Source organism: Ixodes scapularis, unplaced genomic scaffold (genome assembly GCF_016920785.2).
Source record: "Ixodes scapularis isolate PalLabHiFi unplaced genomic scaffold, ASM1692078v2 ptg000058l_1__unscaffolded, whole genome shotgun sequence".
Classification (NCBI taxonomy): Eukaryota; Metazoa; Arthropoda; class Arachnida; order Ixodida; family Ixodidae; genus Ixodes; species Ixodes scapularis.
Window position 1 is genome coordinate 2,617,238 of NW_024609900.1, and position 15,483 is coordinate 2,632,720.

At 47.4% G+C, this 15,483-nt stretch overlaps 1 protein-coding gene across 1 annotated transcript in view; it reads left to right on the plus strand.

Annotated features, from left to right (window-relative positions):
* Window positions 1-15,483, plus strand: part of LOC8028222 (E3 ubiquitin-protein ligase RFWD3) — a 39,348-nt gene that overhangs the window by 1,293 nt on the left and 22,572 nt on the right. Inside the window, exons 2-9 of the mRNA XM_029971367.3 lie at window positions 432-660; window positions 2,391-2,535; window positions 4,216-4,340; window positions 6,662-6,747; window positions 7,210-7,312; window positions 8,458-8,636; window positions 13,657-13,858; window positions 14,728-14,885. Coding sequence (XP_029827227.3) covers window positions 432-660; window positions 2,391-2,535; window positions 4,216-4,340; window positions 6,662-6,747; window positions 7,210-7,312; window positions 8,458-8,636; window positions 13,657-13,858; window positions 14,728-14,885 — 1,227 coding nt within the window. The remainder of the gene's footprint in view (window positions 1-431; window positions 661-2,390; window positions 2,536-4,215; window positions 4,341-6,661; window positions 6,748-7,209; window positions 7,313-8,457; window positions 8,637-13,656; window positions 13,859-14,727; window positions 14,886-15,483) is intronic.

The following is a 15,483-nucleotide window of genomic DNA, read 5'->3' on the forward strand; positions in this document are numbered from 1 at the left end:
TCCGCAAAAATTCCACCCAACAACCTTCTACCTCAGACATTTACATTTCTGTATATGCACCACTGCATAATCGCCATCGCTAGACTTGACACTGCAATCGTCCATGGTACGGGTTGCTGCCTTTTCGTGCTGTTGTGTGTCTCCTGAGCCAATGCGGAGCGCAAGTTTGTCTGCAGAAGTTGTGATGATGCAGAATGCCAAGCTCTGATTGGCTCCGATTGAAAAGATAGTGGGTAGAACTCAAGGCAGCTTGCTTTGAGGTTTACCCACCATCCTTCAATCAGAGCCAATCAGAGCTCGGCTCTCTGACGTTGCCACAACGCCTGCAAAAGATGCCGATGAGCTTGCATTCCGCATAAAGAGTGTTATTATTATTTTAAGTTACTCTTTAATAGGAGTAACTGAGCAAGTGTCGGATTCCACGGGCCCAGGTCTTCGGATGCCGAGATGTCCGACGTGGATGCGGACGTCGACGCGGAGACAGAAACGGAAGGTAGTGACCTCGAGGACGGCCTGTTGTCGGACAGCGACGCGACGGTGAGCAACGTGTCAACGGTGAGCGACGCCTGGGACGGCGACCTGGACATTTTCCTGGGCTCGGACGACGGGAGCGACTCCAACGACATGCACTTCGTCGAGACGGAGAGCTACAGCGATGACGTGAGGGCCTCGTTAAGATGGCTAATGACAGGGTTTGTCGGTCGTGGCACGGTACCTGCAATGCATCTTTGGCCGGTGCGCTTGCTGTGTCTCAAAAAAAGAACTCCCTCAATTTTCGCCCGACGATGTCACGAAAATGTAGCATTTTTGTCGGCCGTGATCCTTTCTCTTTCGTGGCAGCGGTGGTCGATGTGACAGATGTCCGTTCTGCTGCGGGTCGCTCTCTGGCTTGACGGTCAGCGGTAGCTTTGGCGGCCGGTATTCGGGATGCTGTGACGATGGCGGCACTCACGTTTGTTCGTGCTTTTTGCCGGGACTTCCACTGGGATTGCGACGTCCGACGGCGCAAAGCTCTCGATTTCGTGACGCCATTTGTTGCCACTTCAAGACCACTTTCAATGCATGGGCGGAATGGGACATTAAAAACACCAGTCGGAGACGTGTTCCAAGCACCATTAGTCGCGATTACTTTGTAACGTAATAGCACACGAGTAATAATGCACGAGACCACGATGCAACCCTGCTTTCGACTGGAGGTCTACACCGGAATTTGTGTCAGTGACTTTCGTCTGCTTTTGTGCCGTGTTCTTTTGTGCGCGGATGCTACGGAGGCAGTGTTTTGTAGATCGTTCGAGCTCTTTCAGGTTTCGATCGACTGCACTGGCCGGGGTGGTTTATAACGTAAAAGAGCATTGGCTGGTACTCTAATTTTTTACGTAGCACTCCTCGTACGGAGTTAATACGAAGTCGGCTCCTCGGTGGCCAAAATAGACCCGGCAGATGCCGCCAGGCGGCTCTGAAGGAAAAAAAAAAGTTATATTTTTTCCCCACAACATGCAATGAAGTAAAAGTGATAGCAGTAGCATGGTCGTGCAATGCTGGCAAAATGATGCCTTCACATACTCGAGGAGGGAGGTGCGATGTGGTTACTTCTCGTTGCCGGCGTGGCCGGCGTTGTGGATGCCACTGACAACCGCTGCGAGTGCTCGGTGATCTGTGAAGCAAGTGATTAAGTGCGGTGGAAGTTTGTAACACCATCCATTATTATGCATAGCAACTGGATGCTGCCAAAGTGGGAGTTCGTATAACGCCAGTAACGTTTTAAAGCAAGTGTTTGAAGCAGACAGCAGGAAGACTCTTCCTTCGTCGCACCGTTACTGGTAGGACGCCTAGGCTCTCCCCCCTTTTTGCGTGGCGTGCCGACAAAAAGACCCGACTTCCCTGGCCTCGTGCCAAGAGGGGAGAGAAGGGTTTCTGCATAGCGTTGACGACAGCCGAAGACTTCGAAATCTCTGAAAAGTGTCGCCCGTAAAGCTATCTCTTTAAAAACTGAGTAAACTTGGCTTTAAGTGTCCCAAATGCATCCCCCCTTGTACTTGATGGGTTTCGTCATTGATGGAGCCATCTGCTTGCTTCTGCATTTTACTGACGCCGAAGATGGGGCTAATGAAGAATCACTTACAGGCAGACGAATGGGGAGCGGGAGGAAAGCGTCACTGGCAGGGCCGCAAACAGCTTCTCGACGTTAGGCTTCACTGTTTTCGAACACGTTGGAAACGTCGTAACGGACGACCTTAAAAACAAACCCTTGTATTGTCCGCACTTTTAAACATTTCACACCGTGTAAAATTTTAACTTTTAGATGTGTGTAGTCTGCGGGTTATGGTACGGAAGATACGGTAGCGTGGCGGAGCATTTTTTCCATCAAGACAGATCTTGTCCCGCTGCAGGAGGATTACGACGATTCGGGTGGATCATCGGTCCAGGTGCTTTCCGAAGCAGAGCAGCTGGACGTCTCGAGCGTGGTCGAGGTGTGGACCGCCCACGATGAAGCAGATGCCGCCAACGTGGATCTCTCGGCAGATGACACCTTGGGTCTCTGTTTTCACTTTCTTGATTATGGCCACCTTGTCTTAGGACGCTTTTGTGGGCTGGTTAATGCAGGGTGCTTCCGAGTGCTACTGAAGCATAAAAGAATTTGTATACATAAACGAATGAATAGAGTGCTGTGAAGCTTTTTACAAAGGCACGTCTAGGTGGTGCACTTATGATACCCAGATTTTGCGAGCGTAGTTTCGTGTCAAAAATATTAGAACCAACTAAAATCTCGTTAGTCCAATGCACATGGAGGAAAGCGTTAACTAACCGTCTAGTTCACGCTGCTGCTCCTAGATGACTGCAACACGAAACGAAAGCATAGAAACTTTCTTGAGATGAACAACTGAAAGTGGATCTAGGAGATCCAACCATCTGATGAATAGCAGCATTGACCAGATGGTTTGTTTCCATTTTCCTTCTGTGCATAGGAATGACAAGAGTTTGTTTTAGGCTTGACTCTTTACTCAGAAGCCCACACTCGTGAAAAATTATACGATAAGTGCTCCACCTCAAGACATCTTTGTGGAAAGTTCCATTGCATTTATTTGTTTATATATATGAATATATTTCACCCCCGACTAGCGCTCGGGAACACCCGGCCAGTGTAGAAAGTGTCGAAGGTCACGTGTTTGGAGCCACTACAGGTTATCCGTAGGCTGTGGACTTTCTTGCTTTTATTAGAAAAATCTACCGACATTTTACCGGCTTACGTTTATATTTTGAAACTCGGGTATTTCAGCGGTTTGTTTCGTACGGGTGCTAACAGTGCGAAGTCGCGGTGTCGTGCGACTTCACCGTGTCATTGACAATATTGGACTGGTGTCGACAATGTTCGGCGTCATTACTTGACACACGTGACGTCACATGGGCACGTTGCTTGATGTCACTTTATATTAATTAGAGTGCGCCAATGAAGAATGTCACGAATATTCACCGTTTTGTGTTGGCTGCAATTCCACATGCGACGGTTCAGTCGACGGATAGAAAAACAGCTGCCAGTGTTTTCAGGTGCTCTTAGTTCGTAGGACTTTGGCTTTTACGAGACGTTCCTCATGTCGAACCCATGTTTTTGAAGGACGTGCCCAGAGCCACTAGACGAGCTGCGTTTAGAGTACAGACAATCCAATATCCCGGTTGTCCCACGGGTGCTGCCACGTTTTTGCCTAGTGCAGCGGACGTGCGATTGGCGACAGTTGCATTTCGAAAATGCGACTTCCCGAGCGTCTTGTGCGGCAGTGTCAGGATGCTTTAATGATGTGGTTTTGTTCTGCCCTGGTCTGTTTTAACGTTTCTAAAGGGATGAAAAAGTGTTTCCCGCAGTTCGAGATAACTCTTCAGATGACTGCCAACAATGATTTCAAGCACCAAAATGACTGGACCGTCCTTACTCCAAAATGTAGCTTACTTGTACCCTCGCTGCACGGGCATCCTGAACTGCAGTTATGCTTTGCCACAGTCACCGCACATGACAGGAGTGCATGTGCACAGCTTTGATGGGCATCCAAAAGTATGGCAATTGTGGTTAAGCGCAACTGCAGTAAAATGGGGCCATTTAACGAGGGTATTATAAGTGTTTCCAAACACGACCATCCTGGGCGCTGGTTTTTCAGCCGAGTTCTTTTGTGTCATAACGGGGTTCTAAAGGAGTCAACTTCGGTCGTTTCTCGCCGAATGTAGATAACGACGTGGAAGAAGATCAGCCTCAGGAGCAGGTCCGGAGTTCCACTCCGCCGCAGCCGGACCCCACGGCACCTCCGGCTCCGCCTGCCCTGGAACGGAGCGTGGCCGAAGAAGAGGGAATGGTGGGTGCTTTCTGGAAGCCATTTTGCTATTTTTGCTTGACACAGTCTCCTCCATCTTGTTTGTTCTCCAAAGAGTGTGTCTCGTCTCTTCGGCACAGAAGTGGGGGCTGTCAGTCTTTTGAATATGCTGAAAATTATGGTTAGCCTAGCTCTCCTAACTTTGTATAAGCACATAATTATGATTTACCTAACTTGACCTATTTTCTCCTGATCTATCCCGATATAATGTGATATGACAATGGTTATTTGTACCTCTTAAAGGGGCACTGACAGCCCAAAGGTCATATTTTCTGTTGTTATCTAAAGCAATGCAAGTTTTATTCATATACACACAAAAAAATACCACAACCTGAAAAACGTTTTTACATGCATGCACAAGCCTTTTTACTTTTGGCACCTTCTCTTCCTCTTCTCACCTCCACACTTCTTTTTATTTGTGACGTCATAAATTATGAAATTTAGAAGCTTTGTGGGCGATATTTCTATCGTATGTAATAACGGCATTCGTAAAACATGTTTTTTAACGCAATTGCGAACGCACAACGGCCTTTCTTTTTGAAATACCGAAAATCAAAGCCCGGAGTGATGTTGCCTCCTGGCTTTTTGTCCTCCCTCGGAAAACATGACGGCACTCGGCACATGTAGCACTGACGATGATCGGTGAATCAAGGAATCGGATGAAGTTCTCTTCTTTAGGTGCCCAACGACCTCTCAGACTTTGAAAAGGAAATTGTCAAACAGTCAAAACAACTGGGTTTGGTGTCTGTATACTGTAGTTTCAGTTGTGACTTTGCCGGGGCAGCCTTTCACGCCGAACCAGCGTGACGTGGCTCCTTGCATCGCTTACAAAAGTCCATTACAAGTTCTCTTCGACCTCGGACCGTTTAAAAAAAATTTTGAGATTGCTGAAAGGGCCCTAAAAAACTTTCAACTCAAAAGTGAAGCGTCGTCTGCTCACAGCGATAGGCGGCAGGCACAGAGAAGAGTGTTTGATCGCGGGACGCAGGCAAACACGGCACTTCGGGTCAGGGCGGTTCAGAGGTGCGAGAGAAACTCAAGTTGCAGGATGACCCAATCTTTGACATCACTGCACTGGCGCGGATCACGCGGGAACTTCAAATTCGGCTCTGGGAAATTGTTTCTTTACTTCACAAATACGGAGTTCAAAAGTTCCCAATTTTGAGGGTACTGTCTAGGCGTTCATTTCAATCGTACTAAACAATAATAATAATAAAAAATTTACCTGACAGTTAATTATTACATTTGCGACTGCTTACGATTTCTTGTAATCTTTTACAAAGAGTGGAACTCTTGCAATTTCTGTATATTTCCTTCTTTTTTTTTTCACCTATTGCTCTTAATTTATTGGCTTGAAAAAACTTTCAAGAATGTTATAAACAACCACGTCTCAAAAATGGTGCATACATTGAATCTCGCAAATATTTAAAGATCTTCAATCTTGTGAAATGCAGTTCCAGGGCCACATCATGAATAACGCCAGCGTGTCGGTGGTTTCTCTCGTTATAAGACATCACAAGAGATGTTAATGTATTTGGTTGTAAGCAGACGCAAGTGTGTGAGCCAGCCTTTAGGCACAGAGAAGCCAAATTTCTAGTCGGCCAAATTTAACCTTTGATTTCACGGGTGTTACTTGTGCCCTTATAGGGACCAGAAAGCTCGACCACAAGTCTGGGTTGTGCCTGGGTCTCGGAGGTTCTGTTATGTGCTCTCCTGTCGGTGGGGGCACTACCACTATTACTCAATCCTTTTTTGTATATTACATTGCTTATTTCAATTTTTCACAAAAAAAAAAAAGAAAGAAAACTTATTCTCGAAAAAAAGAAAAAGAAAATTGTATGGAAGAGCGGTGTCTGCTTTAGCCGACGAAGAAATACCGAGGGGATCGCCCGCCCCACTTCTACTGAGAACTTGGTGCGGTCGAATCGGACGCTTAACGTATAATTTGGAGAATTCCCAAGTTTAGGAAATGTTAATACTAGCGGGTGCTTGAACGAAGTGGGCACTTCCGCGATATTTCGCAATAGGAATGGCTTAGTGGCGCCCAGGTTCTGCCCAAACTTTGCGAGCATTTTACAGTTGAATGTCATGACGGTTTAAATGGACCTTTTGGACGGGGGTGAGGGGTTGATGCTGCAGTTGAAGACATAGATGTTTCATCTAAATCTTCATCTTCTGCATCACTAGACATGGCACCGCGGGCCTTCATGGTACGGGCTGCTACCTTTCTGTGGTCTAAGCTCGTGGGTCCTTCGGAGCCCAGTTTAGGAAACCGCTGTTTGATTGGCTCATTTGCATTTCAGGTCTGCACCATTTGCTTCGAAGCCTGGACAAACTCCGGGGAGCACCGCCTTGTGTCCCTAAAGTGCGGACACCTTTACGGACAAAAGTAGGTGGCGCTCCGGTCCGACCGCACTTTGGAGTGGACTCGGCACACATTGCAGGCGGATTGAAGGGGTCAGCAAAGTTGTGCCTTCCGAAGTATTTTTTTAAAATGGCTGTTTCTCACTATCTAGGAGCCCCAGAGTGTTATCCACATTTTTATGGGCCTTTGGAACAAATATATCTTGACGAAAAACGGCATGCGATAGCTATAGTGGAGACTAGAGCCGTTAACACTAAGTAAGCTATGATTACAGCATGGGTCTGCAGTTGGCCTCAGTGCAGGCAGCTATGGATCTATTCCTAACCAGGCAGAGGGCTGCCGAACGTTTACCTTCAGGTATAATAGGGTAGACACCTCAAGCTTGATCGCATCGTGTTGTGCGAAGCATAATGCTCAAATGACGCACACAGTTTTCATCAAGAGGGTTATCTCGGACTAAGGCGGTTGCGGTGCGTTTTCTTGCAGCTGCATCGAGAAGTGGCTCAAGGGTCAGCCAGCCAAGTGTCCCCAGTGTAATGCAGCTGCCAAAAAGGCGGACATTCGTCACATTTATGCCCAAAAGCTCAAGGTGAGTTTCGGGTGTTTGCCACTTTTTCCCCCTATATTTCACGACCTCCCCACACCTCGTTAGTGGGGAAACTCGGAAATCAGTAAACTTGGTACGGTGAACAATTACGGTGCAACAGCATGGTGACATCTTTTACAGTGTAGCGATGCGGTGGATTTAAATTACTAGGTTCGCCAGTCTTGTTGTCTCACCTTCCCCCTGAATTATGGTTTCCAGAACTGGACCTTTTGCATTTTCTATCGCCCTTAAAAATGTAATTTGAGTTTAAGCCAATTCTATTTCTTTCACGTTTGTGTGTAAGACTCTGACAGTCCTACGTACGAACACATCTTAGTAGATGTTACTCTGGGTGGGGTCTTGCTTCTGTTCCTCTGTGTGGTTGGCTGGAGGCATTCTGAAGGCAACGGATTGTTGATTGGATGTCACAGGTCCTGTTTTTCTCATGATTGCTTGTTGCAGGTTCCGTATTATCGGGATTGGTTGCAAGTTTGTGACTATACCCTGTTTCAGCTTATGTTGTACCGCAGCGAAGGCTAGAAGCGCGAGCTCATAGTATATGCAGCCGCCCTTAATGCACGAGAGCTTGTGCCGCCGAGATGCGCACTAGACCAAGGAGCTCGCGGCTCTAGCCTTTTCTGCGGTACATCATAAGGTGAGACGGAGTATAGTTGTTGCAGGCTCTGCTCCCCTTGTCAGTGGTTAATTGGTTGCAGGTTTTGTTCCACTCGTAATTGATTTGTGATTGGTTGTTGCAAGTTGTGTTCCACTCATGTTTTGTTGTCACTGGTTTGGTATTGGTTGTTACTGGTTCTGTCCCCCTCGTGATCGGTTGTCTCAGGTTCTGCTCTAGTTGTGATTAGCTGTCACTGCTTCGTGACTAATTGTTGCAAGTTGTTTCACTCGTGATTGGTTGTTGGAGGTTCTGTTACCCTCACGACTGGTTGGTGATTGGTTGTTGCAAGTTGTGTTTTACTTGTGATTTTGTTGCAAGTTGTGTTCCACTTGTGTTTTGTTGTCCCTGGTTTTGTGATTGGTGGTTGCAGGATTTGTATAGGTGATTGGTTGCCGCTGGTTCTGCTCTCCTCGTGATTGGTTGTCGCAGCTTCCATTGCCCTTTGTAATCGGCTGGTGGTGTGTCGTCGCAGGTCCTCGACACGACAGAGTTGGACCGCGTGGTGACGGAGCTCAACGTGGAGCGCGAGAAGCGCAAGCGCTCCGAAGTGGAGGTGGTGTTGCTCAACCAGAAATACAAGCTGCTCCACTGCGACTACGAGAAGCTCAAGGCCGAGCTCATGGATCTCAAGGAAGTCCAGAAGAAGATGAGGTAGGTGGTCCCCGAGACGCGCTCATTCTGAGGAAACTAGAGCTACTAGATCTGCTACACTTCAATGAATCGGCACCCCATTCCCCACCACCTTGTGGGCGTCGCGATTTTGTTGCCTAGCGCAGAGTGGGCGCAATCGGCACAGCTTTACGGTTCGAAAACCCACTTTCCTGTCTTATTGTTTCTGGAGGACATAAATGAGTTTCTCCCGAATTCAGACAAGAATTCGGATGACTGCCGACAGTGATTTTAAAAAGTGTAGCCTATTCAGTGGCCTTAGATAAAGCCTCCGCGTGAACCACAAATTCACCCGTTGATTTAGTCCGATCTGCTCATGAACAGTTTGGAGAGTCTCTTCACATGTGACATGGGATTTACTAATCGAAAGCAAAAACTAACGAAATTCCAAAAAGCTTTTCTTGTAACGAAGGATGCGAAGGATGAAAGAGTGTGCAGTCAACAAAGCTGGAGCCCTTTTTATAGCTTGTCTGTTTGAATTAATGGACAAATTAATTAATGACATCTTAACTGCCTTTAGAGTGGACCATTTGTCACTCTTTAAAGCAGGCAAAATTTGAAAAGGCACAATGTGACAGGGAGCAATAGTGCATGTTAGCTGTGAAAACAACAATAAAATGTAATTGTAGTGACAGCAACAACCACCATAAATTATGGAAAATGAAAATAAATAATATTAGACACTTGAGCCATGATAAAGAAAAGATTTTGATTTGGCATGAAACGACTTCTCAAGTGCCATGGAACGAATGCGAGACCTAAATACTTGGAAAATGTCCCGGTACTAATAAGAGAAGAAAATGAGACAAAGGGTGGTAGTTTCCCAAAAAAAGAAGTTGCCTCCCGGACAGTTTGGTTTGGGCTGTGTACCGGGTCAGCATAAAACCAATTTACAGGCAAAGATTTCTTCTAGTGAAACTTGGATTTTTCTTAGTCAAGGACAATTCCTATTTAGGGTTTTTCGGCTTTTCTTGATACTGATAAAACCAGCTCAGGGGCTATCTTTGCGAGGTTTGTCGGCATATACAGGGTGCTTTCTTTAGGCTTTAGAGATTTGTTTTAAAAAAGCCGTGAAAGCTACACTAACGGGGTTTGTGCAGGTGAGTTATAGGACCTGGGGGACGTAATGCAGTAGGCTAACCATCACAGTAAGTTGACTAATTAACTAAGATATGTTAATTAACTTTTTAATTAGTGAAAATAAACATAAGATTCCATTTAGAAACTTGCTGAGCGTCATTGAAAAACCCCAACTCTGTCAATTTCAGAAAACTTCACAGCACGTAAGAAACTCGGTGGGGTGTTAAATTTGCCACCCGTGCAGCAGGAATGAGGCTACCGGTGCAATAACCTACCTTGCACCGGAATGAGGCTACCGGTGCAATAACGCGCCTTGCACCGGAGTGAGGCTACCGGTGCAATAACGTGCCTTGCACCGGAGTGAGGCTACCGGCGCAATAACGTGCTTTGCAGCGGAGTGAGGCTACCGGCGCAATAACGTGCTTTGCACCGGAGTGAGGCTACTGGTGCAATAACGCGCCTTGCACCGGAGCGAGGCTACCAGCGCAATAACGCGCCTTGCGCCGGAGCGAGGCTACCGGCGCAATAACGCGCCTTGCACCAGAGCGAGGCTATTGGTGCAATAACATGCCTTGCACTGGAGTGAGGCTACTGGTGCAATAACGTGCCTTGCACCGGAGTGAGGCTACCGGTGCAATAACGCGCCTTGCACCGGAGCGAGGATATCGGCGAAATAACGTGCCTGCGCAGTCTTTTTTGTCTCTTGCCACCTGCATTTTCTCACCACGAGCTTTGCTTCTGTTGCATCAGTGGTGACTTTAGTGCACTCAAACTCTTTCTTTAAGTGACTGATTTAGTGGTTTTCAATGACACTCAGCAGATTTCTAATTGGAATCATATGTTTTTATTTTCACCTAATTAAAAGGTTAATTAACATATGTTAGTTGATTATCCAAATTATTGTGACAGTTAGCTCCCTTTATTACCTATATCCCCCTGGCCGTATAACTCACTTGCACAGACCGCATTAGTGTGGCTTTCACAACTTTTAAAATCTGTAAAGCCCCCCCAAAAAACGCCCTGTATAAACCAGTGTTGCGGAATGGGCACCCCCATTCCGGGAAGTACTACTTTTACTAAGCTCACGGTGCTGGATTGCCTGGAGCGAAGCGTCCGCAGCGGACCATCGCAGGTGAAACAAAGTATGCAGAGACTAAAGTCAAAGGAAATGAGCGGGCATCCGCTAGCTTGTTTGTAACCCCAACCCGCTTGAATGTAAAACCTATAACACAAAAAACAAGCATTGGAACAAACACCAAGTAAAAGGTAGACTTACACGTAAAAATGCAGTATAAAAAAACAAGCGTCGGAGCAAAGCGCAAGAGGGGAAGTGAGAAGTGAGTCTCGCTTTTTTCGCACTTCAAAGGAGTGCGCGCGAATGAACGTGGTAGGCAGCAAGGTTGGCCACGGGTCCATATCACAAGAGCGAATGACATTTTAGCAAACGGCGACATTTGAGCGAATGGACGTTTTAGCGAATAACGGGGGCGCGCGTTAACCCATCCATCGCGCTGCGCTTTACGCTGCTTCGCGGTCGACAGTCTGCGGCAGCTCATTACAAAAATATGAACTCACTTGGCCCACCCAAAAACGCCGCTTCGCGGCGTCCAACTATTCTAAAGTGTCGTTCTATGAAAGGTGGGCGTTCGCTAAAACGTCGTTCGATCAAGTGAGTGCCTCCCGTTGGCCACCCGCTAAACAGCGCTCCTCGAACTACAAGAAAACAATAACTGATCATCTTTCTGTGGCGGCGTGCGAGTCAGCGTCAAGTTATCAGAGCTCTGCGAGTTATGAGTCGCCCCCCGCTCCCAGATTTCAGTCTGTGCGCGCGCGTGCATTCTCCATGCAAAAAAAAAAAAAAAAATGTAATACAAGAAGCACGATGAGGAGCCGCGCATGGCGGTTTCTTTCTTTGCCGCTTCCTTCGCTTGGTGCTTGGTTTCTTGTTGCGCTGAAAGGCGCCACCGATACCCCCTCCCCCCCCCCCCCCCCCTTTGGTCTTTGCTCTGACGCTTGTTTTTTGTATTGCTAGCAGAGCAACTGACTCACTGACCGGCTCCGTTTAGCTGAACGTAGCCCCCCCCCCCCCCTCTCAAAAAATATAATAATAAAGAACCAGGCCCATTCCATTCCCATTCCATTCCGGGCAAAAGGTATCTAAATCCATTCCCATTCCATTCCTCTCATCGTTACCGTCATTCCATTCCCATTCCATTCCGGGGTCGCGAAAATGCGGAATGATTCCGGAATCATTCCAACTCCAGAGTGGCAACTCCGCAACACTGGTATAAACCAAAAACACGGAACTCTGTTCATGACTTGTTCTTGCGAGCGATGCATGCACATGCAACGTGGTGTTTGTTGTTAAGGGTATTGCATATAATTAAATATCTGTCACGAAATTTGCGTCATGAGATGCCTGTGTCATGAAACGTTCATGTCATGAGCAGTCTGTGTCATGAGATACCTCTGTCATAGGTCATCTTTTTATGAGCTATTTCTGTCATGAGAGATCCTTTTCACGAGATATATGGGGTTTTTGTTTTGGAGACTATTTTTTAAGAAGCCGGGATCGCTACACCAGTGTGGCAGGTGAGTTAAACGGCCAGGGGGACATAATATAGGGGCTAATCGTCATGATAAGTCATTTAATTAAATAATATTTGTGGATTCACTTTTTTAATTAGGGAAGATAAACATACAGTTTTAATTAGAAACTTGCTGAGCGTCGCCGAAAATCATTAAATTAGTTGATTTTGGAAACACTTAGAGTGGGTTAGAAGTGCTAAAGTTATTTTGTGCAACAGGCGTAAGGCTGGCAGTTAAAAGTGTGCCCATTGCTGTCGCATCATTTGCATTATTTGCACTACCAAGTCTTTCTAAAATTGACTGACGTAGTGCTTTTCGATGACACTCAGCAGGTTTCTAATTGGAACCACATGTTTATCTTCATTAATTCAAATCATAATTAACATATTTCAGCTAGAAACGACTTATCGTGACAATTGGCCTCCTATATTAGGGAGTTTTAGAATAGCGTACGCAAAAGCTTTATGTACACAAAGAATAGTGTTGTTGCCACTGCACCAAATGTTAATTGCGATTGGCACTTTGCGTGCACTTTTTTAGCTTAGGCTATTTTTCTGAAATAGCATGCGTACGCAGAGTCTTGCGCTCCTCCAAGAAGGATTCGTGATGAGAAGTTGGAAAAAGCCTAGACGAGCACAGTTAAAAAATAGCGGCTCTGAGGACCATGGCTGCGGCCGCTTAGGCAACGGCATCAGCGCTACGTCAGCGGTATCCTCGCAACTGCGATTTTCGACACAGGACTACATTGCACTCCTACGGGAGGTGCACGTCACAAATGGTATGGGAGGTAGGCAACGATTGCTGGTAGCTTCCTGCTTGCAACGCGTGAATGTTTCTCGGCAAAGGTACAATGTGCAAAGGTCAGTATTTGAGACCTTTCTTGCCGAGGCGATGCAAACGGACACGACCAGTTGACCGCTTTCGTCGCATTTTCCTATTTAAACAAATTACAGTGTTACTCAGGACCAAAAAACTTGTTTTGTTTTTTTTCCTTAAGTCGCAGCATTTCATGTGTTAAATAAAAATTGTTACTGCATCTCGGTGGCGTTGCAACCGCGAGATGCTTGGGCTTCTGCGTCGCAGCAGAGAAACACCATCTGAAACTCTCTTGTGCAACGCTAAAATTGCTTACTTTACTCTAAAACTCTCTTTTACATTCCCCCGACTGTATAACTGGCCTTTACGTACTGCATTAATGTAGCAGTCACGACTTTTCTTTAAATAAATCTTGCGAAGCCTAAAAAAAGGCACCCTGGTTAGTGTCATCATGAGCAATCCATATCATCCGTACGATGAGACCTGAGCGTGGGTACGTGTGACTCTCTCTGGTCAGGTGCGAGGCCCCCGCCTGGCTAGGAGAGGGCAGCTCTAGGTCGCAGTCCCAGCGGAGTTCTCCGGGAGGCTTCACATTGGACCGGGTCCTGCACCTGGGGTCGTCGACCTCCTGCCGCAACCTGGCCACCTCTGCCATTCTGGGCATGCTGGTGGCTTCACAGAGCCAGAGCGGGCTCTTCAGGGGATATGGCATCCGCAAGGTGGGAGCACTCTGCAATCGCGTCGCACGGCACTCGGAGAGGCTAAGTTGGGGGAGTAGGCATGCCTCTAGTTACTAAGAAAAGTTGCACAGGCTTGACAGTTGTTTTGCAGAATAAAACAACACTACCGCTAATCGGGCTGATAAACCTGGCAATCTTCCAGAGCCTTCCAAACTCATGAGCTTCCCTCCCTCAGTGTGCACAGGCGGTCTAGCTCCTGCTCGCCTACCCTTAGCTTTGGTCATGTGACCTCCCCATTGACCAAATGAGCATCGAGATTTGCGGTCACGCTTATCAAGCTTCTCGGATTGCTGAAAAACTAGCCAAAAAATGTTTCAAATTAATCATTGATTGTTTATTAAAAAAAAAAAAAAAAAAGAAAGACGCTTACAACTTCCTGTAACACTGATTTAGAGCGGAGCTCTTGAGGAAGAGGAGGGGAGGGTATACCCCTCCTCCCTCCTCCTCATGTCCTCATCCTGCCTGCTACTCCTCCCTTTGAGCGGCGTCGCTGTCAGCGTAACCGTGAGGTCACGTGACCCTCGTGACGTCACGTGATTTCACGGGGGTCACGTGATCTCGCGGGGGTCGCATGACCCCCGCGGTCACATGACCTCACAGGGGTCACGTGACCTCACAGGGGTCATGTGACCTCACGGGGTAGGGAGACAGGGTGCGTGCGATCAGTCCCTGCTCGATTCGATACACTACAACCACATTTGTGTAAACCTGGCGTAGTGAGCGTCTGGCCAGTCGTGGAAGGCTCATCATGGCAACACCTTTGGTCGTGCCGGTTGCCTAGTTGCGAAAGAAAGTCCCGTCGAAGAAGTTTATTTTGAAAGTTGCTCCAACCACGCTATTTGGCACAGGTGTCGCTGTTGGACTTCAAGTCTTCCGAGTTCATCCTGACACACCAGGGGGAGATCCGGGACATTGCCTTCCACAACAGTGACGCGCTGGTGCTCAGCGCCTCCCTGGACAAGTCTGTCAAGCTCACCAGCGTCCTCACCAACAGCATTGTCCAGACGTGAGCCCTGCCTCCTCCGCCCCCCTCTCACTTGTGCCGTTGCATCTGCACTCCGGCCCACTCCAAGTATGGCTGCAGCCAACGCTACGACGTGATGCATCCGATCAAGTGGTGCCTAAAGTGCGTCGTCGCGATGCTCGTTGTTTTTGTGCATCTGCTGTCCCGAACTAACTAATCATGCACAGCGAATGCTCCGTAATCCCGCCTTTTTTTCTGTGCATGACTGGCTTAGCCGCGGTGATAGAAGATGCACAAAGACTGCGAATGCCGTGACGACATGCTTTTGGTGCCACTCAGTTGGCTGCGTCGGTTCGTGGCATTGACTGCAATCAGACTTGACATGACACGGAGTGTGGGGAGGCTGACGACAGTTTTGAACTGTCCAATTCACAAGGCCAGCTCACAGCGCTTTGGTGTCCGTAGAATGCCTTGACGGTGACGTCGTACCGATGACATCACAATGTTTGTGCTACGCGTCTGCATTTTCAAAGATGCCGTGACTTCATCACGAGAATACTGTGACGACGTCACGTGTCCTCGGTGGCTCTGAGGTGAGAGCGCTGGCCTCGTGGATCCCCATGTGGCAGGTTCGAATCCC